The sequence below is a fragment of the Vulpes vulpes genome, chromosome 4 (assembly GCF_048418805.1).
Source record: "Vulpes vulpes isolate BD-2025 chromosome 4, VulVul3, whole genome shotgun sequence".
Lineage (NCBI taxonomy): Eukaryota > Metazoa > Chordata > Mammalia > Carnivora > Canidae > Vulpes > Vulpes vulpes.
The window spans coordinates 67,590,574-67,616,275 of record NC_132783.1 but is presented as its reverse complement, the minus strand read 5'-3'; the positions used below and the strand labels follow the sequence as shown (position 1 = coordinate 67,616,275).

The 25,702-nt window shown below is 45.4% G+C and overlaps 1 protein-coding gene across 2 annotated transcripts in view; it reads left to right on the top strand.

Annotated features, from left to right (window-relative positions):
* Positions 1–25,702, top strand: part of TRIM67 (tripartite motif containing 67) — a 53,384-nt gene that overhangs the window by 12,662 nt on the left and 15,020 nt on the right. The window contains exons 2-5 of one of the 2 annotated variants that reach the window (XM_026008683.2): positions 20,920–21,015; positions 22,352–22,474; positions 23,620–23,730; positions 25,090–25,243. In XM_026008683.2, the coding sequence (XP_025864468.1) occupies positions 20,920–21,015; positions 22,352–22,474; positions 23,620–23,730; positions 25,090–25,243 (484 nt within the window). Of the gene's footprint in view, positions 1–20,919; positions 21,016–22,351; positions 22,475–23,619; positions 23,731–25,089; positions 25,250–25,702 lie in introns of both variants that reach the window. The other variant, XM_026008682.2, reaches the window with a different exon arrangement.

Here is a 25,702-nt window from a genome sequence, read left to right as displayed (position 1 = left end):
ACGATGAGGAGTTTTGTTAAGAAAGAAAGAAAAAACTTAAATGTACAGCAATGTGTGAAGTGTTAAGAAGGATGTTTAAGGAAAAAAAAAAAAAAAAAGAAGGATGTTTAAGATCTAGTTTCTACTTTCAAGCAGCTTATTATCCGCTGGTAGAGTGCCAAGGATTAACACACATTAACTTAAAGCAGAGGGACATTGAGAAATATAATGCCATTTCTGATTTTATTTTTAAAAAAGGGGCAGCCCTGGTGGCTGGGCAGCCCTGGTGGCTCAGTTGTTTAGCGCCACCTTCAGCCCAGGGCCTGATCCTGGAGACCCAGGATCGAGTCCCGCGTCAGGCTCACTGCATGGAGCCTGCTTCTCCCTCTGCCTGTGTCTCTGCCTCTCTCTCTCTCTCTCTCAGGAATAAATAAAATACTTTAAAAATAAATAAATAAATAAATAAATAAATAAATAAATAAATAAATAAAAAATAAATAAACAAATAAATAAAATTCAAAAATAAATAAATAAGGGATCTTCAATTTTTCATTTTTAGCATCTGAGACTTACTGAAAACATTCTAGATCTGGAGTGGTAAAAGAATGATGTGATAAATGGATTCCAGAAGCCACATTTAAGGGGACATCTAGCCTGAGAGGCTAAAAGAGATTGAATCTTAGCTTTACTTCAATTTCAGTGGAGAGCAGAAATCCCCTGGCTATATTCCTTTGGAAGATTCTTGTAAATTTTTATCATTATCCCAGGTTGTTATATTTAGCCTGTTTGCCAGTAAAACCTGGTAGCAAAAACTTCTGAACATTTCAGTTTGCTTTGCTTAGTTAAGGGGATAAGAGTGGAAAAGGAAGAGACAAAAAAAAGAAATAAGAAAGCTAGATGAGAAAAGAGATTCACAGGAGGAAGGAGGCAATGAAAGGGAATGGACCAAAAGGTTGATTAAAAGGATGATTTTGGATGGTCATTAGCTCCAGTCATTAGACAAGAGGGTTCATCACTGATGCATAAGAAATAAAGAACAACATGAGAGCACAGGTAACTGGTGCTGAAAGTGTATGAAACCAACCCTAAGTATGAATACGAATGAGCACAAAGTAGGGGGCCATACCAACAGAGACATGAGGGAGGGCTATGAGAAAAGAGGAAAGTTGAGTTGACTGGAAGAATTTGGAGAAGTGAAAAGGAAGGAGATGTCCCAACAAAAAGGCAAATGCTCTTTTCTATAATTTGACCACTGAAAGAAAGGTCTAAGACCAATTCTCGTCAAATATGATTGTCACAAAGACAGTTCTATAATAGTTACCAGTGACTGCAATTGACCTGATCCTAACGAAGTAGTTTAGGAGATAGAAAACCTCAAACCTCACCTACCTTTGCTCAGCAAATGGCTTCTGTATATTGGCAAAGTCAGGATTCTGGTCCTGGGGGTTTGTGTACCTGACATCCTATTCCAGGCTTGTTTGGTACTATCCACGCATGATTGGCATTATCACCTGATCTCTGGCCTATCTTCATGCAAGCATGGTTTTGACTGTGCCTAATTTTACTTTTCTGCCAGTTGAGTATTCTCAGAGTCTTTATAGACTCTCCTTCTAATACTCTAGCTCATCTTGATTAGATTGTTCTTATTTATATCTTATTTATGTCTTATTTATATTATTAATCAATGGTGTCTTGCAGCTAACAGACTTACCAGGTGTCTTTCTTTATTTAACCAACTTTATCCCTCACATGCATAAATAACACTCTGCTTTGACCTTCTTGACAGCAAGAACTGTGTCTTATTTATCTTTGTATTCACAGTATCCAGCAGGGTAGCTGGCACCCAAGAAGCCACGAGAAACATTTATTTCATAAAGGAATAGTGAAAACACCAAAATGTATTCTAACAACAATACCACAAATGACTATTCCAGCACAGTTCCTATTAATTCATGGTGAATCATGGAACAGAGTGATTCATGAAGGAGGGGCATTCCAACCAATGGTATGGAAAATAAGGGGGGGGGGCGGATTTTGCATATTTCTGGGCCCCTGATTGAAAAGAGCCATCTACACTCATTAACATGGAACTTCCTTCTCTCATTTTATGTCTAAGAGGTTTCAGAAACAGTGAGCTGATCTCATGGCATGACAGAAGCTAGCTGGAAGTGTCGGTGTGACTTTACCCAGATTTTTTTTCATTAAGTTCTAAAATTTTAATTCCAATATAATCAAACATACAGTGTTACATTAGTTTCAGGTACACAGTATAGCAATTCAACAATTCCATACCTCACTTACACACTGCTACATCTTGTCCAGAGGCTAGATTGAGCAGAAATCTACTAAAGTGACATTACTGAAATCTTTATGCTGTGGAGGCAGTAGAATGTGGGGAATAAGAAAATTCATTTTAGAGACAACAGTCCTAAAATTCTATCACTTGCCATGGAATGACTTTGTACTAAATGTGATATTGTGCTTGAAGAACTCAAGGCAGTACACACCTCCTAGTAGGTGTTCAGTAGAAGAAATCCACTAATGCCATGGTTATTATCATGAAAGTCAAGGTCAAGTATGCTGTGGAAGGGGCAGAGGTGGAGCACAGGAGTCCTCCTGCAGTAGGGCTGAGAAGCAGTGCCATCGTTGGATGGGACCACTTCACACCATCACATTAAATGGATGTCTAGAGAGATCCATCCCAGGATCACCTGCACCAACCGTCTGGTCCCTCACTGGCTAAAGTTATGGGGAAGATGTGAATTGAAATCAAAAAGTCTTTGGAGCTGTGTCTTTGGGTCAGTTTCTGATGCCTCTGTGCCTGTTTCTTCACCCTGGAGAGGCTGGTGTGGGACGAGCTTAGATGAAGTAAGTAAAGTACCTACTGTACCTTTAAGGCACTCATTCATTATAGTCCCCCACTTTCCTGAAGGTACCAGAAACTTGACCTGCTTCCCTTTCCCTGATATCCATATTTATTTATTTATTTTTGATATCCATATTTATGATGTGAGACAGAGTGTGTGTGATATGATTCCATGCAGTGAATACATATGAAATAATATGTGGCAGGATACAAAAGTATACATAATATATTTTCTTGCTAGGGCTACTGAAACAAATGATCACAAGTGAGTGGCTTAAAACAGCCATAGTGCATCCTCTCATTATTCTGCAGGTTAGAAATCAGAGATCAAAATGCCAGCAAGGCCACACTCCCTCTTAAGCCTCTGCGGAAGGATGGGTCCCAGGCCTCTCTCCTAGCTTGGGGTGGTTCTTTGGCTTATGGCTGTGAACTCCCATTTTCACGTGGCATTCTCCCCAAGTGTGTGTGTCACTGTGTCCAATCTTCCCCTTTTTATAAGGACATCAGACACCTTTGATAAGGGCCCACCCTACTACACTGTGATTTCATTTTAATTTAACAGATTACATCTGCAATGACCATAACCCCAAAATAAGTCACATTCTGAGATAATGGAGATTAGGATTTCCATATCGGAATTTCTGTGGGACACAATTCAACTCATGGCACACAATAACATTCATAGTCAATCTGGGTAGAGGAATGAATCAAAAAAGAGCTGGCAATTGAAAGACAAAAGCACAAATCCAGACAGATTAAACCAATTGTTTCCTGAAGCCCTCTGAAAATATTCAGCCACACTGAATGGCTTTGCTCCTGATGTTGCAGAAATGAGGCTCACTAATGGGTGTGGGGATTTAGATTCCAGTTGTGGGTCAGGGGCAATGAAGGTCCTGGAGTTGGGGGGGGTAGTTTGGGGGATGGCTAGGGGTGTTAGATTGCAGTGCTGGACATCTGCAGGGCTCTGAAGACTCCTAGGAAAGATGGAGAAGAATGCAGGAGAAGCAGGTTTCATCCTTAAAACTTTTCACCCTTACATCTTTCCAACCCTACAATTTTCCCATGAGTCCTCATGATAATCACCAAAAGTAACTATATTGAAAATATTAATCATTCAGGATAACCATAATAAATGTTATTGCTTAACACTGTATATTAACTATGCTGGAATTAAAATTAAAAAATAAAAGCAGCAATATATATAAAATTGTATATATATTGTATATATATATATATATATATATATATATATATATATATATATATATAAAATTGCTGCATCAGGACATTGTTCTCACATTTAAATATCCTGAATTAGAAGGTATTTTGGGGGAAAGAGCATGGAGCTGTTTGTTTTCAGCTATAAAATTGCTTAGCAGTTCAGGATGGAGATTTCAAATGTGATCTTACTTAGTAATGTGCTTTTTTTAAAAAACAACAACAAATAGCTTTAGTGTTTTTTCTTTTTTTAAAAAAAGATTTTATTTATTTATTCATGAGAGACAGAAAGAGAGAGAGAGGCAGAGACACAGGCAGAGGGAGAAGCAGGCTCCATGCAGGGAGCCTGATGTGAGACTCGATTCCAGGTCTCCAGGATCAGGCCCTGGGCCAAAGGTGGCTTTAAGCCACTGAGCCACCTGGGCTGCCCTGTTTTTTCTGATTGTAAAAGAAGAATGCTCATTGTTTAAAAAATTCAGACAATACAAAGATGTAAAGAAAAATGTGAAAAATCACCTGTACTCTTACAACTTATAACATGTATGACACACACACACACACACACACACACACACACACACAAATTACCTTAATAGTGGCTAGATAGATAGATAAATACAATATGTCTCTATACGTATCTCAAATAGTTTCCTGCCCCAAGCTGTACGGGACTCCTGTCAAATCCATTGCATTGAAGTCAGCAGCAAGGAGGGTAGATGATGGATAAAGAAGGCAATGGTAGAAGGAGGGGTTGGCGACCCAGGGGAAAGGAAGAAAAAAAGGCACACGTTCCATTTTTTGTTTGTTTGTTTGTTTTCACTTGTTTTAAGTAAGAAGTAGGCACTATAATCCCCAACAAAAAGACTCTAGAAGAGTAAAAACTCACCCAAGAGCCAATGGCTAGTAAAGGAAAGCCAAAGTCAGCCTGATTCCAGACATCACGTTGCTACATTTTATTATTTCTTCAAAGTACTTTCTGCTCTCCTTTTGGGATAGTTGTGCTTCTTACCCCATTCATACAAGGCTGGGCCATGTAACTCATGGCACCAATGAAGTGAGAGCTGACATTATATGCATCACCTCTCAGGAGAAGCTCCAAGAGTCAGTATGTGTTTCAGCGGTAGCTCCTTTTCCTCATCTCAAATGTGAGATGCTTCTTTAGCTGGATCCTGAAATGAAGACGATACGAAATTGAGTTACAGGTGACCTGTGGTGAGCACTCTGTGTGAGCAAAAAGTAAATCTTTGCTGTTGGCAAAGTAAATCTTCCCTATTGGAAGCTTTTGAGCTATGTTTGGGGTGTTTGTTATGATAGCTTAACTAGCTTACACTGTCTGGTACAACCCCGCTCTTTCCACTTCACTATCCTTTGTCTCTCTTCTGAGACTTGCCCTGTTTCTTGGTCAAAATATTTCTCTTTTCCTTTGATTGCAAAACATTGAGGAAACACTTTTTAAACCTAGTGGTGTCCTCTACCAGACCCATATTTAGGTTTCTTCTTAGACTTGAATTTTTTTGTTGTTGTTGAAATTTGGGCTTTTTCCCAAGATCCCCTGAACTATATAGAGAGATACTCCCTGTCACATGTATAACTCCTGGAACAGGACATGTTATTCAGAGATGACTAAAAATGTCTTTTAAAAAAATTTATTTATTTATTTATTTATTTATTTATTTATTTATTTGAGAGAGCATGGGGTGGAATGGTTAGAGGGAGAGGGAGAGAGAATCACTAGCAGACTCCCTGCTCAGCATGGAGCCCTACGTGGGGCTCAATCCCATGACCCTAAGATCATGACTTGAGCTGAAACCAAGAGTCGACACTCAACCAACTGCATCACCCAGACATCCCAAAATTGTTTTTTATTATTATTTTGGTTGTCTTTGAACTTTTTTTCTCTAAACCTTTTTCTGGATAGTTCCATTTTGTATAAAATCCATGTACTCTTTGATGGTAGAAACATAAATGTAGCACTTCCTGAGCAAGTTTAAAAGTGATAGTTTGATATAGTTACTATACCTCAATAAGTATGTTCTCCTCATAATATCTCTGTGTGGTTAATGACAAATGAGAATCATATAATCCTTTTGTATAGTAAGTTACCCCAAAGAGTAAGAAGGGAAATGGCATGATCATTCTAATATCATATTGCATGTCAGATTCAAAGCTAAGATAGAGTTCTAGTCCTTGTGTCTGATCCTTGGTTCACTTTGTAAACTTCCCTGTCTTATTGTCAACTAAAAAAAAAAAATCATTTATTCAACAAATACTGACTATACCCTGGTAGTTCATATAAAAATGAAGCAGAGTCAGGCAGCCCTGGTGGTGCAGCGGTTTAGCACCACCTGCAGCCGGGTGTGATCCTGGAGACCCGGAATCGAGTCCCACATCAGGCTTCTTGAATGGAGCCTGCTTCTCCCTCTGCCTGTGTCTCTGCCCCTCTCTCCCTCTGTCTCTATGAATAAATAAAATCTTTAAAAAAAATGAAGCAGAGTCTCCATCCTCTAAAACCACACAGTTTAGCAGAAGGAAAAATAAAGACTGGATGACAGTGTAATATAATGAAGTGTGGGGTGGCATGCAGGCCCAGGAAAGATGCATCTATAGACTCAGGGAGGGCCGGGGTTGGAGGGCAAGACAACATGAAGGAGGGACACTTGAGCCAAGTTTTGAATGACAACTGTGTGCATTGGCAAGCAAGAAGGGCACAGCAAGTGCAAAGGTGCAGAGGTGTGAAGCAGCCTGACAGGTTGTGCTAAGGTGGTTTGTGTCTGAAAGGTGGTACCAGCTGCTGCCTTTGCCTGTTAACTGCAACAGGAACTGACAAGCCCAAGTCCCAGTGGGGCATGAATTTTCCAATTATTCTGAGTCTGGTTCCTGCACATGTGCACTCTTGAGGGTCATTTGGCACTAACTGACCCCCCTTATCAGAATAGGAAGGAACTGTGTGCCCACGGGTTTATCTAATGACTGGAAGCCACATCCTGGTGATATCAGCCACCAGGCTTGCCTCTTCTTATTTTTGAGCTCAGCATTAAATCCTAGCCAGGAAGTGTGATTGGGGGCTCTGACATTATCAATATTGGCAGCTTCCAGATCCCAGTTGACAGGCCGGACTGCTCCCCCTGCATGCCTGGGGGCAGGAGTTCATGGAGAACTCCTAAGCTGTCAGCATTTGGAGAGTCGTAGCCTGAAGATGAGTCGTGGTTAGAAAGGAAAAGAGGCCTCTCTCCTCACCACCTCCATAAAGATGGCATTCATCGAGGTGCAGCATGAATCATGAATTATAACATAGCTATCTTTGTGTTTGTTTGGCCTCCTAACCACTAAATCAGTTAGAGTTCTTTGTTGCAAACAAAAGAAATAAACTCTGGTTAACTTGAAGAGAATTTATTGGAAATATAGTACTTTTTTCTGAGCACTCGCGGAATCAGTGAGAGTTTTAAAAGATGGTGTTGAAAGTATAACAACAGTGAGCACACGCATAGCGTTGCCTGTTCTCACCTTCTCACATGTATGAAGTCACTTAACACGATAAAGTAGCTACCACCATTATCACCCTTTTCGTGGCTGAGAAAATGGCAGCAGGGAAAGACGAAATGATTCACCCAAGCTCACAGAGTATGTGGGTCAGGATTCAATTACAGCATTCTGGCTCCACAGGCTTTTCCAATGCTAAGAAGCAAGCTCGACAGGAATAGTCTACTACCAGGAGTCTGGACAGGGAGCAACAGAACACGTGCTTATTTTTCTAGTCTCTTTGTCCCTTTGCTCAGTTTCAAATTCCAAGTAGCTGGCATACTGCTGGTCTAGATCAGGCGGTGTTTGCTCCTTGTAGGGTGAAGGCAATGGTATCAGGGCCGACTCCAGTCCCACTAGACTGTACCCCATGGGGAAAAGGCAATTTCTCAAAGCAAAATTAAAGTTCTATTATGAAGATCTGGATGGTGAACAGCAAGAAAACCATAGTTCCTGCAATTTCTGGAGAAGCCTCTCTGGGGTCTTTTTTTTTTTTTTTTTCTATGATAGTCACACAGAGAGAGAGAGAGAGAGAGAGAGAGAGAGAGAGAGGCAGAGACACAGGCAGAGGGAGAAGCAGGCTCCATGCACTGGGAGCCCGATGTGGGATTCGATCCTGGGTCTCCAGGATCGTGCTCTGGGCCAAAGGCAGGCGCTAAACCGCTGCGCCACCCAGGGATCCCTCTGGGGTCTTATTAGTAGAGTGCTGGCCCCTAAACCCAGGGCTTTCCATGAACCTGAGACAGCCCTGTGGAGTGGATATCATTACCCCATTTCACAGGTAAGGACACAAAGGCTCAGAAAGTGTAAGAAACTCAGTCACATGAAATTAGAGTTTGCATTCAGACCCTGACTCCAAAGTCCACTTCTAGGGGTCCCTGGGTGAGCACTCAACAGGGCTTCTGAGCACGTGGTGGGCAGATTGAAGGGTCCACTTATTCTGCTCTCAGGGTCTCAGTAAATATGAAGCTGAACTATGACCTGGGGAACAGAGCCCCTCAGTCACTGTTGCCCATATACCAAAGCCTGAGTGGCTGGCTCGGTGAAAATGTCCATCTGCAGGGATTTCTGAGTCTAGCCAGCTGACATATAGCTACACTAAATCCATTCCTGTTGTCCACTTTCACATAGCCTTTATCTGAAACCTCTCTGCTACAAAGGAGTCTCCTCTTCCCCTAGACCTCTCTCCATTCCATCCACTTACTTTTGAGGGGTCTAAGGAAATTAAAAGAAGGAAGTTGGAAGGGTTCCTGGCTCTATTTTTCTCATCTGTAATGGGGAAAATCTAAAATTGCCCAAAGGAGTGGATCTCAGGTGCTCCCACCAGGGTAGGACCCCTGGGAACAGGCCATAAAGCTGGGATGAGCCAGACAGGGTAGGCCAGGAGCTGAGGCCACATCAAGAACAAGGTATCAGAACCCCTAGAAATAGAACTAAATGCAGTTTCCCTCTGTGCCCCTAAATCCCACCAAAGGGAGACGACTCATCCCTGCTTTTCTCCTGCCCCAGAGTCCATGGCACTAGATTCAGTCAATTCACTATTCACTAGTGAGCAATTCAGATACTACCAAGTGCCTGTTCTTTGCAGGCACAGTGCTGAGGACACAAAGATGAATTTGCTTCTCACTCTGAAAGTGAGAACGCCGGCCAGTAGACAAGTAACTAGATCTCAGGACAGACAGTGATGAGGACTGTCACTGGGAGAAAGCAAGATGTGGAGGGAGAACAGTGAAGAAGGAGTCCCACAACTCCATGGACTCTCAGAAGACTCTGTGGGAGAGGGGAACTAGGAGTGGGACCTGGGCAGGTTGAGCAGGACTGAAGACGAACATCATCAGTGGAAGTGACAGCTGGGACAAGGGCTCACAACTGGGGTGTGAAGCCAGGGTTGTGGATCTGCCGGGAGGTAGGTGCTTGGGTTGCAGGTTAGCCCAGGAAGGAAGAAGGTGCTAATCCTTCTGAGCACATCACTTGTCTTCCTCATCTGCAGGAGGCCAACAGATGGTTGCTGAGTGAATAAACCAGTGAATGGATGAAAGTCTTGACAGCCAGGCTGAGACGTTCTGACTTTGTTGTGCATGAGCCACAGGAGAGAAAACCTTCAAACCCAGGGGTCAGAAGGGGAGACATTCTGGCACTTTTTACAGAAGAAGGAATACATTTCCAGGCAGAACAGAACAGATGAGGATCGACAGCTGTGAATGTCCTTCTTAGACCCTTTTGCATTTTGCTGGGGCTGCCTTAACAAAGTACCATGAACTGACTTAGAATACTAGAAATTTATTCTCTCAAGGCCAGAAGTCTGAAATCAAGGTGACACAAGGCCACTTCCTTTGAAGGCTCTGGGGAAGCATTGGTTCTACGCCTCTCTCCCAGTATCTGGTAGCTTCTGGGCCTGCTGCTGCTTAATTCCGGTCTTTACGGGTAATGTCCCTCCATCTGTGTCTGTCTCTGTGTCCAAACTTCCCCTGTATCTAAGGACACCAGTTTTACTGGATCAGGGCCCAGGAGGGTACTTGGAAAGTAATCTCTCTGCTTATCCTGGAGCCCTGGCCTTTTCATTTTCTTTTCTTTTTTTTTTTTTTTAATTTTTTTTTATTTATGATAGTCACACACACACAGAGAGAGAGGGGCAGAGACACAGGCAGAGGGAGAAGCAGGCTCCATGCACCAGGAGCCCGACGTGGGATTCGATCCCGGGTCTCCAGGATCACGCCCTGGGCCAAAGGCAGGCGCCAAACCACTGCGCCACCTAGGGATCCCGCCTTTTCATTTTCTTAAGTGAATCCCACACATCTCTATTATTGCTGTTCTGAAATCAGAGGATTTCAGGCATTTTTAACCCTTTGTAGGGATTACCATCAGCCACACATTTAAAAAACCAACACCTTATTAGTGAGTGGAAGATGAAAAGGTGGTAGAAACCCCCTGTGGTCCATGTAACCCCATTTCACAACTTCCTCCCCTGTGTCAAGTGAGGTTACCAAATGCTTGCTGAATACCCAGCTCCTTTTTCAATACGTGTCCCTTTTCTACTGTCGCCCAAGGGGGTGTCAGGCTGTAGGAAGGGGTGTGGGAAAGGCAGGTCAAGAGGAAGCCAAGTGCCCCAACAGCAGAGGAGTAGGGAAACCAATCTCGCTCTGAGCCGGGATATGTACAGAAGTACTGGTGGTACTTCCCCATGGAGACCTGCTGCAAATGGGCCCCTGGTTAGGATGAGGGACATCTAGTTCTAGTGAGAGCAGAGTGAGTCATTGGGCATGCCCTTCGCAGATAAAAGCATGTCCTCTTGTCTGTTTGCCCTTCTAGAGTTGAGCTGCCTGCATGCCCCACCTCTACCTCCCTATTCTTGCCTCATATACCCTCCTGATGTGATAGTATGATATTGCCATCTATAAATAAAATAGATGAGGGTCTTCATCTCAGTTCCTGGCACAGAGCTCCTAAAATCCTAGAATATCCTATGGGATAAAAGCAATAAAGTTTTCTTTTATATTAATGAGGTGACTTTTGGGAAGCCCCTGGGTAACCTACAGATGGCCTTGTGCCTGGAGAGTTAGGCCCTTCTGTCCCACCCACCCACACCTCCCCACCCCTACCCCTACACTTCACCTCCCCACCTCCAACCCAACCTCCAGGGAAGGGAGAGAGGCTGGAGGTTGAATCAATCTCCAGTGTCCAATGACTTAATCCATCATGCCTCTATAATGAAGCCTCCACCAAACCCCAAAAGGATGGGGTTCAGAGAGCTTCCTGGCTGGTGAACACATGGGGATTTGGGGAGAGTGGCCAGCTCAGAGAGGACATAGACATTCTATGCACTTTCCCCAAGCCTTACCCTAGGCATCTCTTCCATCTAACCAATCCTGAGTTATATCTCATTGTAATAAACTAGTAATCTAGTAAGTAAAATGTTCTCTGAGTTCTGTGAGCTGCTCTAGCAAACTAATCAAACCCAAGGAGGGGGTCCTGGGAACTTCTGATCCACAGCCAGTCTGTCAGAAGCGCAAGTAATACGTGAGCTTGAGATGGGCATCTAAAATGGGTGGTGGACAGTCTTGTAGGACTGAACTCTTGACCTATGGGATCTGATGCTATTTCTAGGTATTGAGTTGAATTGGAGGACACTCAGCTGGTGTTGCTTGGTGTGTGGGGAAAAACCACACATGGAAAATGGTGTCAGGATCATAAATAGAAACATCTTTTTGAGAGCTATGTTCTATGACTGTGTCCACATAATCCCTCCCACCCTTCAATTGCATTAGGACCCATGTTAAATGAGGTGTGGGGACAACATACCCACTCTCATATACCTACCTGGCGCACTCTCTGCTCTCTTGCTTTCCCCAATAAGCCCACCCCCAGGGTAGAACTGGACTGGGAAATAAATACTGCTCAGCATCTCCTTCTCCTGAGGGTGGGCCACAAGGCTGCATGGCTGTGCAGGCACATCACCCAGGCTGAAGGGAACGTCACTTTGACATCTGGAAAGTTGCTATGGCCCTTGCATATTTGAAATTTTCATGGAGTGGAGAATGGAGCTCAGGTCTGACAAATAACTGAGATATTGGCAGATAGGCAGCCTGAACAAGCAGAATGACGGGGGCAGGGATCTGTTCAAGACTAAAGTTGCAAGGACTCCTGGGTGGTTCAGTGGTTGAATGGCTGCCTTCAGGTCAGGTTGTGATCCTGGGATCTGGGATCGAGTCCCCTGCAGGGAGCCTGCTTATCCCTCTGCCTATGTCTCTGCCTCTATCTGTGTGTCTCTCATGAATAAATAAATAAAATCTTTAAAAAAACAAAAAACAAAAAACCCTAAAGCTGCAGCCAGAGATAAGGGACAATCCCAGCCCACCAGCCCTGCCTCCAAGGAGTGTTGGTGTAAGATCAGGTTTTCTCTTTCCCCCATGTTGGTTGAGTATCTGAAAGCAGCATGAGCTAAGCACGTGGGCTTTGGGTTCAGAAAAACCTGGTTTTGAGCCCTGGCTCCACCACTTTCCAGCTGGGTGATCTGGAGCAAACTACTTCAAGTCTCTGAGCCTCAGTCCTCTCCGTTATGAAATGAGGATAATAATAGCATGTCCCTAAGAGGTTGTGAGGAATCAGCTAAATTAGGCATGTAAAGGCTTGGTGCTTAGTGAATGTTGTTCTTTATCCTTTTGTTGTTAGTGGGATGTCCCCTGTGTCAGAGAGCTGTGGCATTGTAAGAGAAGACAACTTGCAGCTGGGTTCAGGCAACCAGAATGTGCTCTGAGGCACAAAAACTACACCCCTTTCAGTAGAACCCCTGCTTCTGGCCTTAGAGGACAGGTTTTCCATGGATGGGTCTTGTCTTGATACCTGCCCTGTGACCTCAGGAAGGAACTGGGGACCCAAGTGGAAACAGGCCTTCAGTCAGGCACCATTTCTGGTCACTATGATGTGCCAGGCACCTGGCTCAGAGCTGGGAATAGAATACTGAATACACCCAACGTGACCTCACCCCAAGAGTATGTCTGAAGTAGCAGACATTGAACATTCCAGTGATCACACTGGAAAGGATAAATTCAGTTGCCAGGTGTTGCAAGCTGCATAATGTTCCCCAAGGACACCCACATCCCAATCCCAGACCTGTGACTATGTGACCTTATATGGTAAAAAGGACTTTGCAGGTGTAAGGAGTTTGAGATAAGGAGATGGTCCTGGATGACTCATCTGTATCCAATGTCAGCATGAGGGTCCATGTAAGAGGAAGGAGGAGGCCAGAGTTAGTAGTAGGAGACCTGAGGACCACAGCAAGGGGCTGACAGATGGGGGAAGGGCCAGGAGCCCAGGAGAGCATGTGCCTCTAGACAGTGAAGAGTCAGGGAAACAGATTCTCCCTTAGATTCTCTAGAAGGACCCAGCCCTGTTGACACCTTGATTTTAGCCCTGTAAGACTCCAGAACTGTAAGAGAATATACCCAGTATTGATTCAGGCCACTACGTTTATGGTAACTTATCATAGCAGCAATAAGAAACTAATACACCCTAAGAACTCACAACTGGGGGAACTGAATAAGTCTAGAAATAAAGGAAAGGTAGATCCCCTCAGAGTATTCTATTTCACATCAGCCCTGGGGTAGAGGGTCAGTAGGGAGGGTTGCTGTCTTCATAGATACAGGTTTTCAGTGTGAACGGGGCCATGCCAGCAGCCTCCATCTAGAGGTTCTGAGGTGGCAGGCTCATAGAACAGAGCACTGGATCAGCATCTAGAGCCCCATTCAAATACCATGTCTCCTCCTTACTGGCTCAGTGGCCAGAAACACAGGAGTCAGTGAGGACAGAGCTGATCCTCTATGCCGTTTTGCCTCAGGGGGCCCTCCAAATCTGTGCCACATCCACTGGAAAGAAGCTTCCTAAGTAACCCCTGGTTGCTTAGTTCTTCCACCAAAGATACTTTCTGCTACTGGGGAAGAGGGGGGTCCCCTTAGCATGTGACCCACGGTAAACGCAGAAGAGACCTGCCACCCAGCATTTCTTCCCTCACAGCAATAGTGGTCTGATCTTTCCCTAAGTGGACTTCTGCCTAAGGATCTTGTCCCCGTAGCATCAGTCCTTCACACTCTGTGGAACAAAGTTTCTATGACCTGGCCCCTTGGGTGTGGGTATTGAGTCCTGGGAGCCTACTGGGAAGGAGAGATCATATGGGATCAAGGAATCTGGGAGGTCTGGCTGCCACTACCTCACTGGGGAGAGGGGGTGTCCCCATTCCCATCTTAGCACCTGTGTGGGTCAATCGCTGTCCCTCACCCAGAACCTCCATACACCTGCCTTTCCTATGAGTTGTCCCCAGGGAATGGAGTGCTAGGTTTTCCAGTCTCCGGCTCTGTCACTATATCTATTTCAATAGTAAGGCCCACCTCTGTGTTTTCAAGCCTCAATTTAGACTGACCACTAGGATAATTTTGTTTATTTGGTTCCTGAGCTCTTAAAGCCTGTGGCTAGCAGTTTGGAGAAGACTGGAAAACAGCTGCTCTCTGCCAGCTGGAGAAGGGGTGCTGCTATGGGAAAGGGCTTTTTCAGCTATTGGCAGGTCACTTAGAAAAGGGAGTGAGCAGGAGTAGGTGGAAAAATGCTTGGCCTTCAAGCAGAAGCCAGGTATGGAAGGACATTTGAAATCCTGCCTTATATGACTACATTTGGGTGGATCAGTGGTGGCAGTTAACTAGAAAGAGTTAATGCCCAGAAGTCATGAAAAGCATCTTGATCAGCAGAGCAGGGTCAGACTGCCAGTGCCCAGTACCATATGGGGCTTTGCGCCCTAGAAACAGTAGGTTCAGAGTGGCCACATGGCCTTTTTAATTATGCCCAGCATGTGGGAGAATTGAGTCTTGCATAGCTCAAGGGAACTAATCAGACAAAATCTAGAACAAAATCACTGACACGGATATTTATGCAGCACATTCTAGGTGTAAGGCATGGTTCTATTCACACAACATGCACAGGACAAGCTTGCCAGGCATCAGGGGCCTGGTATCGGCCGACAGGAAAGCTATACACTTCTTCTGGGCCACATGTCTCAAAGGCAATGAGCTACATCCTAGAAGCCAGATCTGTTGAGATCAAAGGGGACACTTCATTTGGGGAAGGTAGCAAAAGCTTCGGGAGGAGGTGGCATTTGGGAAGGGTCTTTACAGATCAATGGTATGTTAACAGGCAACAGCAAGCAAAACTGGAGCAAGATTGCTTATGAAGCAGAAGGCACTGCAGGAGTCAAGGTGGGGAGGACAGGAGCCCAGGGGTGGCTGAGTCCCATTTGACCTAAAAGTAAAAACTACATGGGCAGCGCTGGGAGGTGACAATAGAGAGGGCAGCAACATCCAGAGCCTTAGACATTGAGCTAGGGGCTGGACCTTGATTCAATGGGGAGGTGGAGAGTGCTGGTGAGAAGGAAATGACATGGTCAGAGCTGTGTTTGAGAGACAATGGTCAGGAGGTTACTTGGATAGGCAGGGTTCAATTTTCTGGCATGACTTTTAAGTGATGATCTTCAGCGGGTAATTGGGCATAGCCCCCATCAGTGCATATGGACAGCACTGGACTCAAAGCCCCACCTCACACCCTAGTAGATGGTGACTAATGGCTCCACTGAGGGCCTTGCCTTTTCTCATTTAGCAGTGGGGTCTATAGCACTAAAAGGAAAGATTCCCCAACTCATGGAAAAAAATGTTCCTCAAACTTTAGTAGATGATGTTAGATGCACACAAATATATATTATAATAGGATGGGGTCTCGGGGAGCCTGGGTGTCTTAGTTAAGGGTCCGACCCTGGATTCTGCTCAGGTCATGATCTCAGGTTCATGAGATCAAGCCCCACATTGGGCTCAGTGCTCAGTGTGGAGTCTGCTTGAGATTCTCTCTCCCTCTGCCCCTCCCTGACTTGCACACACATGCACACGCATACACATGCTCTCCCTCTTTCTTAATAAATAAGTAAAATTTTAAAAATAATAATAACATGGGTCTTATGTCCCCACCCCCTTCAAGCCTAAGGACAATAGTTTCCTAAAACTCCTTGAGCACAGAGTTTTAGAGCTTTTACTTTCAAACAAGATGGCTTCTAGTAAACTTTAGTGCAACTTCACAAAACAAGCGTTTAGTGAGTGTCAGTGGTGCGTATGGCATACTACCCGCACAGGGTGTGTCTTCTACCATTTACCATACACTCACACACTCATGCACTCCTTTACAGTCACCTTTTACTAGAAGCTCAGTTTCTCTGTGTGTGAAATGAGACGTTGAACTGAGCCGTATCTACATCCTTGGTGTCTAACCTCCTGCATTCCTGCTGGTATCCTGATGTTAGCAAATAAAGACCAGGTTTGAAAGGAAGCAGCTTAGGAGTGACCATGACAAATAGGAGAATTATCTCTGAGGCCATTTGAACCAAAACTATGATAGATCCCAGTTAGGCAGGAGCCCAGTGGCTCAGTGGGTGAGTGTCTGCCTTCGGCTCAGGTCATGATCCCTGAGTCCTGGGATCGAGTCCCACATCGGGCTCCCCATAGGGAGCCTGCTTCTCCCTCTGCCTATGTCTCTGCCTCTCTCTGTGTCTCTCATGAATAAGTAAGTAAAAAATTTTTTTTTAATTCCAGTTAGGCAATTTTTAAAAATATAGTTATTTGAGGGAGAGCAAGAAAGCGCACAAGCAGGAGGGAGGGGCAGAAGGAGAGGGAGAAGCAGACTCCCTGCTGAGCAGGGAGCCCCACTCTAGGGACTAGCTAGATAATTTAAATAAATTCATGCTTTAGTCTGTTCAGGCTGCTATAACAAAATACCATAGACTGAGTGACTTCAACAAAAGATTCATTTCTTACTGTTCTGGAGGCTCTAAGTCCAAGATTCAGGGGCTGGTTGAGTCAGTTCCTATTGAAACCTCTCTTCTTTGGTACATGCACAAGAAGAGAGAGAAAGTAGGATATTTCTTCTGTCTTTCCCTCTAAGGACACCAATGCCATCATGGGAGCTCCACCCTCATGACCTAATTGCCTCCCAAAGCACGTCCAAGTACTATGACATGGGGTTAGGGCCTCAACATATGGATTCTGGGGGAACACAAACACTCAGTCCACAACAATTCATATATGACAGGCCTGGATTGAACAATTAAAGAGGATTTTGAGAGTGCTTGTGTTATGTGACTAAGCATAAACATATGACATCTTTTGAGGTCTTTCCCATTTTATAGGTGGGACACTGTAGAACACAGAAATGAATAAACCCAGCTAACTGGTGACAGAGCCAGGGTTTGAACTATAGTAGCCCAGAGTCCTCATGCCTAATGCATTATAATGCACTGTGCCATCCAGAATGGAAGGTGAAGGCAGAGAACTGTCCTGTGTACCTAGAAGCTGCTCCTTGGAGCTGCTGGTGAAGCTGTGATGCTGGGCTAGGAAGCAGTTAGTTTGACCCAGCTTGGAAATACTTTTTTTTTTTTTTTTTAAGATTTTATTTGTCTCTTGAGAAATGATTTCTACCTTCACCCCAAAAACGTTTCTCCCTTTCCACTTGAACACCCAGGTCCAGTTTTCACAATGCTGTACCTCTGGGCAGTTGAGGTAACTTGTGCTCATTTCACACAAGGAGCATTCGAGGTCAAGAAAAGTACAAGTATGTGCTTGCAGGACCAGCCCCAATGCCCTCCCTCCCCAGCACTTACATGGCCATCAGGCATTCTCCCATGGAGGAACAACAGACCAGGGCATTGGAGACCTCATGCAAATGAGCACACTGCTGGACCCTCAGATGGTTTGTGCTCTGGTATCCTCTCTAGGTGGTCATTGAGAAGAAGGAGCAGGAAAGGTCAGGCAGCAAGGCTGGTGGGCCTGCTAGCAGTGTCTACTGAGCTGTCTAAAATCCCTGTTGTTAAAGATCCCCTTGGAGCCCCTTTGAGCTGAGTATTTGCTTAAGGTCACTGGTGTCCTTCAAAACCACTCTGTTCTTGGGCCCCTTGCCATACTCCTTGGTCTACTCGCCAAGTAGGAAGCAGGTGGACAGGCCCTGCAGTGTTTTGGGCTGCTGGGAGGCTGGCACTGGCTGGATAGAGTGGGGACAGAGCCATGCGGGCACCAATACCAGCTGGAGGGTGGAGGACCCTCACTGAGGCAGCCTCTCAGGGCTTCTCACTGGCAAAGGGTGCAAGCAGCAGTGATGGAGCTCCTGGGATCTGTCCTATGTTAGCATGTACCTCCAGGCAAGCAATCACTCTGCTCTTTTTAATCAGCCAGTGAGCATTTTCTGAGTCCCTACTTTATGTCAGCACCACTGGCTAGAAATGCAAAAACAAAAGACAAAGCGCCCAGCATCAAGGATACTATAGGTTAATGGGAAATGGGCCCCTTTTTGGGGAAGGAACTGGTGCAGCCTCTGTAGGCCTCATGCTTTGGGAGAGCAGAATAGGGAAGGAAGTGCTACACTTTTTAGACACTGATAACTTCAATTTAAAATCCTTGTTTTGGGGGCGCCTGGGTGGCTCAGTCAGTTAAGAGTTCAACTCTTGATTTCAGCTCAAGTCATGATCTCAGGGTCCTGGGATTGATCCCCTCATCAGGCTCCACGCTCAGTGGGGAGTTTGCTGGAGAGCCCCTCTCCCTCTGCCCCTCCCCCTGCTCATACTCACATGTGCTCTCTCTCTCTTTCTCTCAAATAAATAAATCATCAAAAAAATAAAATAAAATCCCTGTTGTTAAAGATCCCCTTAGGGCCCATGAACAATGCTGACTTCTCAGTCTCCTTTGCAGGTGCAGCTATCTGGGGATGGGTTCATTTGTCCTAGGACCCACACCCCTCCAAGGATGGATGCAGAGATCTGTGCTGTCCAGAACAGCAGCCACCTCCATGTGGAGGTTGAAGCTTAAACTAAATAAAATTTAAAATGCAGCTCCTCAGTTACATTAGTTGCCCTTCAATGTTCAGTACAACATGTGGCTGGTGGCTGCCAAAGTGGACCGAGCAGACATAGAAGCCTTCTGTCATTTCCATAAATTCCATTGGCTAGTCTTCGTGCATAGATACTTGCAGTAGAAAGTGGCACATCCTGGGGATGAGTACTAAGATGAGCACTGGGTGTTGTATGTAAGTGGTGAGTCACTGAATTCTACTCCAGAAACCAATATTGCACCATATGCTAACTAACTAAAATTTAAATTAAAAGAGAGAGGGGGGGGGGGAGAGAGGGAGAGGAAGGAAGGAAGGAAGGAAGGAAGGAAGGAAGGAAGGAAGGAAGGAAGAAGGAGGGAGAGAGGGAGGGAAGGAAGAGAGGGAGGGAAGAAAGGGAGGGAGGGAGGGAGGGAGGGAGGGAGGTTGGAAGAGGCACACCCTGGGCCAGCCATGGTGGGAGGAGACTAAACCGCCTGGGCAGGGGTAGGGATGGGGAAGGCAGTGGAGAATCTTCTCTGAGCAGAGCCCAAACCCCAGCTTCCTTCACCTTCAGTGTTGGTGCTTCCTAGGTCTGAGGCTCCCTGCTTCTCTTTCCACATGACTCCTTGAGTCGTTTCTTGCATGCCATGGCTTCACTGACCACATTCCTCAGAAATGCTCAGCCAGGCTGCATTTGTACAGTTCAGTGGATCTCAAACTACATTAGATCCCCTCAGAGAGCTTCATAAAAGACAGGCTCCTGGCCCTTCATGCCCAGTCTGATCAGCAGGCCCGAGGGTGGGGCCAGAGGAGTTGCATTTCAAGCAAAGTCCCAGGTGACAGGTGACCCTGATGCTACTGGTCTGGGAATAACACTTTGAGAATCCTGGGATGGTCTAAAGAATCCCATTCATTGATTCATTCATTCCACAAATATTCCTATAAAGCTACCACGTGCCAGGCGCTCTTTCTAGATGTGAACAAAGCAGCGCTCCCTGTGCTAGGGAGCTTATATTCAAGCAACTGGAAACCGTATGGCTATGTCAGATAGCGATGAACAAAGCAGGGCAAGGGAGGAGGGCTATTTTATGGGGTGATCAGGAAAGGCCTCACTAACCAGGTGATCTTTGAGCAAAGATGTCAGGAAAGCAAGGGAGGGGCAGGATATAACCCTGACCTTTCTGCTTCCATCTTCAGCTTTTTAATTAGAAAAATGTGACTCATTTAATATGTTTAACAGTAAAGGTCATCAGTCTCTGTGGTAGCTAGGTTTGAAGACAAATTCAATTGTGTGTGTATGCATTTTGTTAAAAAGGAGCCTGAGGCTAAAGGCCATAGATTCCCTCTGGGCTGGCAATTCCACCTTTGGTGGGACTGATGTCCTGTTTGGCCCTCCTCTGCCCACACCTGCAAGGTGAGGGCTCCTGAGGGTTAAGGGGGACTGCCATAGAGCCTGTATCCCACCTCTAGAGGATGCCTTAGAGTTCCCAGTCCAGATGGCTCCAGCCTATTTCTGGGCTCTGCAGGCCTCTTCCCTGTCTACCACGCCAAAAGAACCAAAAAGGGGTGGGGTGGGGTGGGGTGACCTGGGGCCTGAAATGTCCATACCTAAACATTTGAGGGATAGAACTGTCACGGGAGGAGAGGGCTCTATTTGCCTTCTGGTCCTGGGTTCTGCAACCATCAGGAGCAGACCTGTCAGCCTCAACCAATTAGCTGAACACTCCTTATCTCTATCCAGCTTTGGGGTCCAGGCAGGAGAGTGTAGGTCAGTCAACATTTATCCACCATTGCTGGACGAATAAGCAATTGGTTAAGGCTTGTGGGTTAATAGTGGTCTCTGCCTGCATGAGGATGGTAGGTATGTGGGATCCACCCTAGCCTCTCACACATGCCAGCCTTTCTGGTGCAGTACAAACTGCACTAATTTTCCTTTGCAATACGTGATATCTTTTTAGGCCCAACTGTCCCAGGCCTTAAATGGGGTTTCCGATAAGGCGAAAGAAGCAAAGGAGTTTCTGGTCCAGCTGAAGAACATCCTGCAGCAGATCCAGGTGAGCAGAGCTCCAGCACTAGGAGGGAAATTGTGTAGGAAACAGATGAGAAGTGGCAAAATGAAAGGGAAAGACCTCTGGCTAGCATTTTATTGATGATGAACATAGAAGGTTTAATGGTCCTACTGCATAGCCTCAGACGCATTGATTAAGTGCATCGATATATCAATGCATCATTTACTGAATCAATGTGTTTACTGAGCACCCATGCTGTGTCACATGCTGAGCCCAACACAGATCAATAAGGCACAGTCTCTGGCCTCAGGAGCTGACTGTAGGGGAGAGTGCACATGCATATGCTCTATGTGAATGTGCATGCATGGAGGACTGGTTCATAGAGATGATGAATCCATGAAATATTCCAGTGTCTGCATGGAGATGAGGGACCACAGGCATTGCGTTCTTAATCTTGGATTAGGCCCACACTCATGACTGAATTTTAATTTAATCACCTCTCAAAAGGCCCAATCTCCAGACATATTCTAGGGTGCTGGGGGTGAGAGCACAGACCACAACACAAGGTTGGAATCCATGCTGACTTCAGAAGGATTCTTTGTTAAGACCAAGAAAGATCATAAATAAATAAAAAAAAATAAAAAAATAAAATTAAAAAAAAATCCCTGGGTGGCGCAGCGGTTTAGCGCCTGCCTTTGGCCCAGGGTGCGATCCTGGAGACCCGGGATCGAATCCCACGTCAGGCTCCCGGTGCATGGAGCCTGCTTCTCCCTCTGTCTGTGTCTCTGCCTCTCTCTCTCTCTGTGACTATCATAAATAAATTAAAAAATTTTAAAAAAAATTAAAAAAAAAAGACCAAGAAAGATCCTACAGCAAGAGCACTGTATTTTGGATTGTCTTACTGTCTTCCAATTATAAAAAGCAAAACTATATATTGTAGAAATTTTGGAAAGTAGAGAACAATAGACAGAGCTAAGAAAAAGTTCACCAATATCTCCCCACCTTAGGTGACTGCTTCACCATTTTGACATGTTCTCCCATGATTTAGACATACGTGTGCATGCACGTATACATGCACGTATACAGATTATTCTGTACATGACTTGTAACCTCCTCCCTCCTTTTTTCCTGATCAGTCTTTCATGAGCATTTTCCATGACATTAAAAACTCTTAATAAACAAGGTTTGAGTGACTATGGGATATTCCATTGTACAGATGTGTCAAGATTCATGGTACTCCTCCCCGATTCATGTTCACATTGTTTCCAATGTAATAATGTTACACATGATTCTAGGAAGAGCTTCTCTGAAATATTTCTTTGTGTTTAGCTCTGCCCAGGTTTCAGCCTGTCTTCTCCCTAAAGTTCTCTGCTTCCCCCAGGAAAATGGACTGGACTATGAAGCCTGCCTAGTTGCTCAGTGTGATGCACTGGTCGATGCTTTAACTCGGCAGAAAGCCAAGCTGCTCACCAAGGTCACTAAAGAGAGGGAACACAAGCTGAAGGTAGGTACCTGGGTCATGACACCCTAGTCCCCATCACACCCTCCGTACCACATGTGCAGTGGAGCACACAGTAGGTACCAGGTCAACATTAGATGAGTGAGAGAATGAATGAATGATGAATGAATGAATGAGTGGAGTGAAGAAGGGATGAGCAAGCTGTCCCTGCACCTGCTTACACTCATGTGACTTTCCCCAAAGCCACATTCTCCTTGCAAAGCTGCAATCAGATACCCTGACTCCTGCTGTTCTCAGGCCATCTTCTCTGAGGTCTTGGTTTCTAAGGGACTCTGCCTCTCACCTTGCAGAGCAGAAGTGACCAGTGACAGAGGGGAGGCCTTGTTCTGCTCAGGTTGCCAACTCTGTCCCCTCCTTCAGGCCCTCTCTAATATCTCACACACTCAGTAATCAGCAATAATAATATGACCAGTGTCCACCAGGAGAAGAGGGTTTTCCTCACATGACACTGGGCTCCTGATCCGGGCAGGTGCTGTGAATACTCTGCCTCAACAGAAGATTGTGTTATTGTCTTGGAGGTTCGACCTATTTTATAGACACTTCCCAATGAATTAGGAAATAGTACTTTTTTAAAAAAAGATTTTATTTATTTATTCACGAGAGACACAGAGAGAGAGGCAGAGACACAGGTAGAGGAAGAAGAAGGCTCCCCATGGGGAGCCTGATGCAAGACTCAATCCCAGGACCCCGAGATCACACCCTGAGCCAAAGACAGATGCTTAACCAGGTGCCCCAGGAAATAGTACTTTCAAGGAAAGAAGGAATGAGTGTTGGGGATGGTCTGTGGCTTTCAAGTGAAGCAGCTGCACCCATTGAGTCATCCATGACCACCAACAGATGAGACATATGATAAGAAGCTGGTCACTGGTCACATGGAGACTGTGCACTTTCTCTACTACCCAGAGTTCAGGAACAGTTTGTTCTCTTGAGCATTGGGCCAGCTTGTTGGGAAGTGGGTCCATTTATTCCCCAGGAAAGAGGGCACATCAGCTCAGGAGCAGAGCAGCCAGGGGAGAGGGTCAAGATGGTTGCCTCTTCCAGGGCTTTGTCCATGCTAATTTTTCAAGTCCCACCACAGTCTGGCTGCTCTTCCTCTGATAGATGGTTACTAGGGGTTCTTTTCATCACAGATGGTTTGGGACCAGATCAATCATTGTACATTGAAGCTGCGCCAATCAACAGGGCTGATGGAGTACTGCCTGGAGGTGATCAAGGAGAACGACCCCTCCGGGTTCCTACAGGTAGGCTTGCACTCAGAGGACATAGACAGGTTTGGCTTCCCATCTCCAACTCCACTGGCACTCCCCAAACTAGCTGAAGTTTTAGGACAGTCCCTTTCAGTGAACTGAGTAGATATTCTTTTGCTCAGAGATTCCAGAAGACCTAGGTTCTCATCTTGGGTCTGATTCTCACTTGCTGTGACCCCCGTTCTGTGTCCTTGTTAAGAGAGGAGGTCAAATGTCATGATTTCTAGGACCAAAATGTCATGCGTTTATGCTTTGACTTCAAGAGACCCCAACTCAACATTTTTCCCACAAATGGGAGAAGACAGTCTTTGCCAAACAAGCTAGAAAGACTGCAGCAGAGGAAGTAAGTAGCAGAATCCACCCGGCCCATTACCTCAATGTGCAGACCCCTGTAGGCCTGGACATATGGCCATGCCTGCAGAGCCCGGGCAACCTTGCTGGGGCATCCCTCCAACAGCCAGGCTGAATCAGAGCCACGAGCATCTCTCAAGAACATGACAGTGATTCAGATGGTGGCTCAGTCCTCCGTCTGTGGGGAAAATGATGAGTCCCCTTGACTAGTCCTTAAGAAGAGTCCACGGGATCATGGCTACACAGGGACATGTGCCAGTGTCTGAATGAGCAGGACTTTCCAGCAGAGGAGAGCAGAGCTGAGTGCATGATGGAGAGTTTGGAGCAGACCAACTTGGAGGGAATACACCATGGGGAGTGAGCTTCAAAACTCTGAGGATATAGGAAGTGCTTTCTTCAGACCCTAGGACAAACCACTAGCATGTGGTTTCCTACTTTCCACTTTGCAAAGTACTAGACCTAGCAAAAGCAATATAATGAAGAATGCTTTTGCATATTTAAAAAGAATAATTTGCTTCACAAAATGGTTTGGCCTGATATCCTTAAAACAGCAAGCTCTTCTTTACATTTATTTTTTTAAGATTTTATTTATTTATTTGATAGAGAGGGAAAAAATAGTGAAGGAGAACACAGGGCAGAGGGAGAAGCAGGCTCCCTGCTCAGCCGGACTCGGGACTTGGGGCTCCATCCCAGGACCCTGAGATCATGACCTGAACTGAAAAGGCAGACGCTTAACCAACTGAGCCACCCAGGTGCCCCTCTTCTTTACATTTAAGTGATTGGTCCTTTAAAATATGATTTAAATGATCCAGTGCATTTTTCTTTGTGCAGTCATGCTGGCAGCGATCATAAATTTTCTGCCATGGCTTGAGAGCACATGGCTAATACAGCCCCTTCCCATCCCCCAAGCCACAGAGACCAAGCCCCTACTCCTTCCCTACCACTTGCTCTATGATTTTTCCTTTGCATATTGAAACTCTAACCTCTGTGCTCCCCTTTAAGATCTCAGATGCTCTGATCAAGCGTGTCCAGGTGTCTCAGGAACAGTGGGTCAAAGGTGCCCTGGAGCCGAAAGTATCTGCGGAGTTTGACCTGACCTTGGACAGTGAGCCACTGCTGCAGGCCATCCATCAGCTGGACTTCATCCAGATGAAATGTAGGGGTGAGCCGTAGTTGGCCCAGTTCAGTCTGTGCTTCTTTCTAAAGAGGAACTCACTCTGAGAGGGTGTAGGACACAGCTTTGAACAAGTCAACAAACTCCCTCACAAGACTGAGCTGATATTTTAGAAAAGGAAATAGACAGTACACAAATATATCATATAATGTCCAATGGAGGCTTTTTGGGAAAGGGGGATATTTTGAGGTGAGGAGGAGGAGAGAGATGCAATATAGGGGAAGAATATTCTAGGTGGCACAGGGGTGGCAAATGCAAAGGCCCCTGAAGCAGGAATCCATTTTCTGGGTTCCAAGAAGAGCAAGAATGTCAGAGGTGAGAGCAGAATGAACAAAGTGGAGGATGCTAGAAGGCAGGGGAGAGCCATGAGAGACAGGCTAAGGGTCAGATAAAGTTGCATGACTTGCACCAGGTTACAACATTAGCAAGTGATGGCCAGAA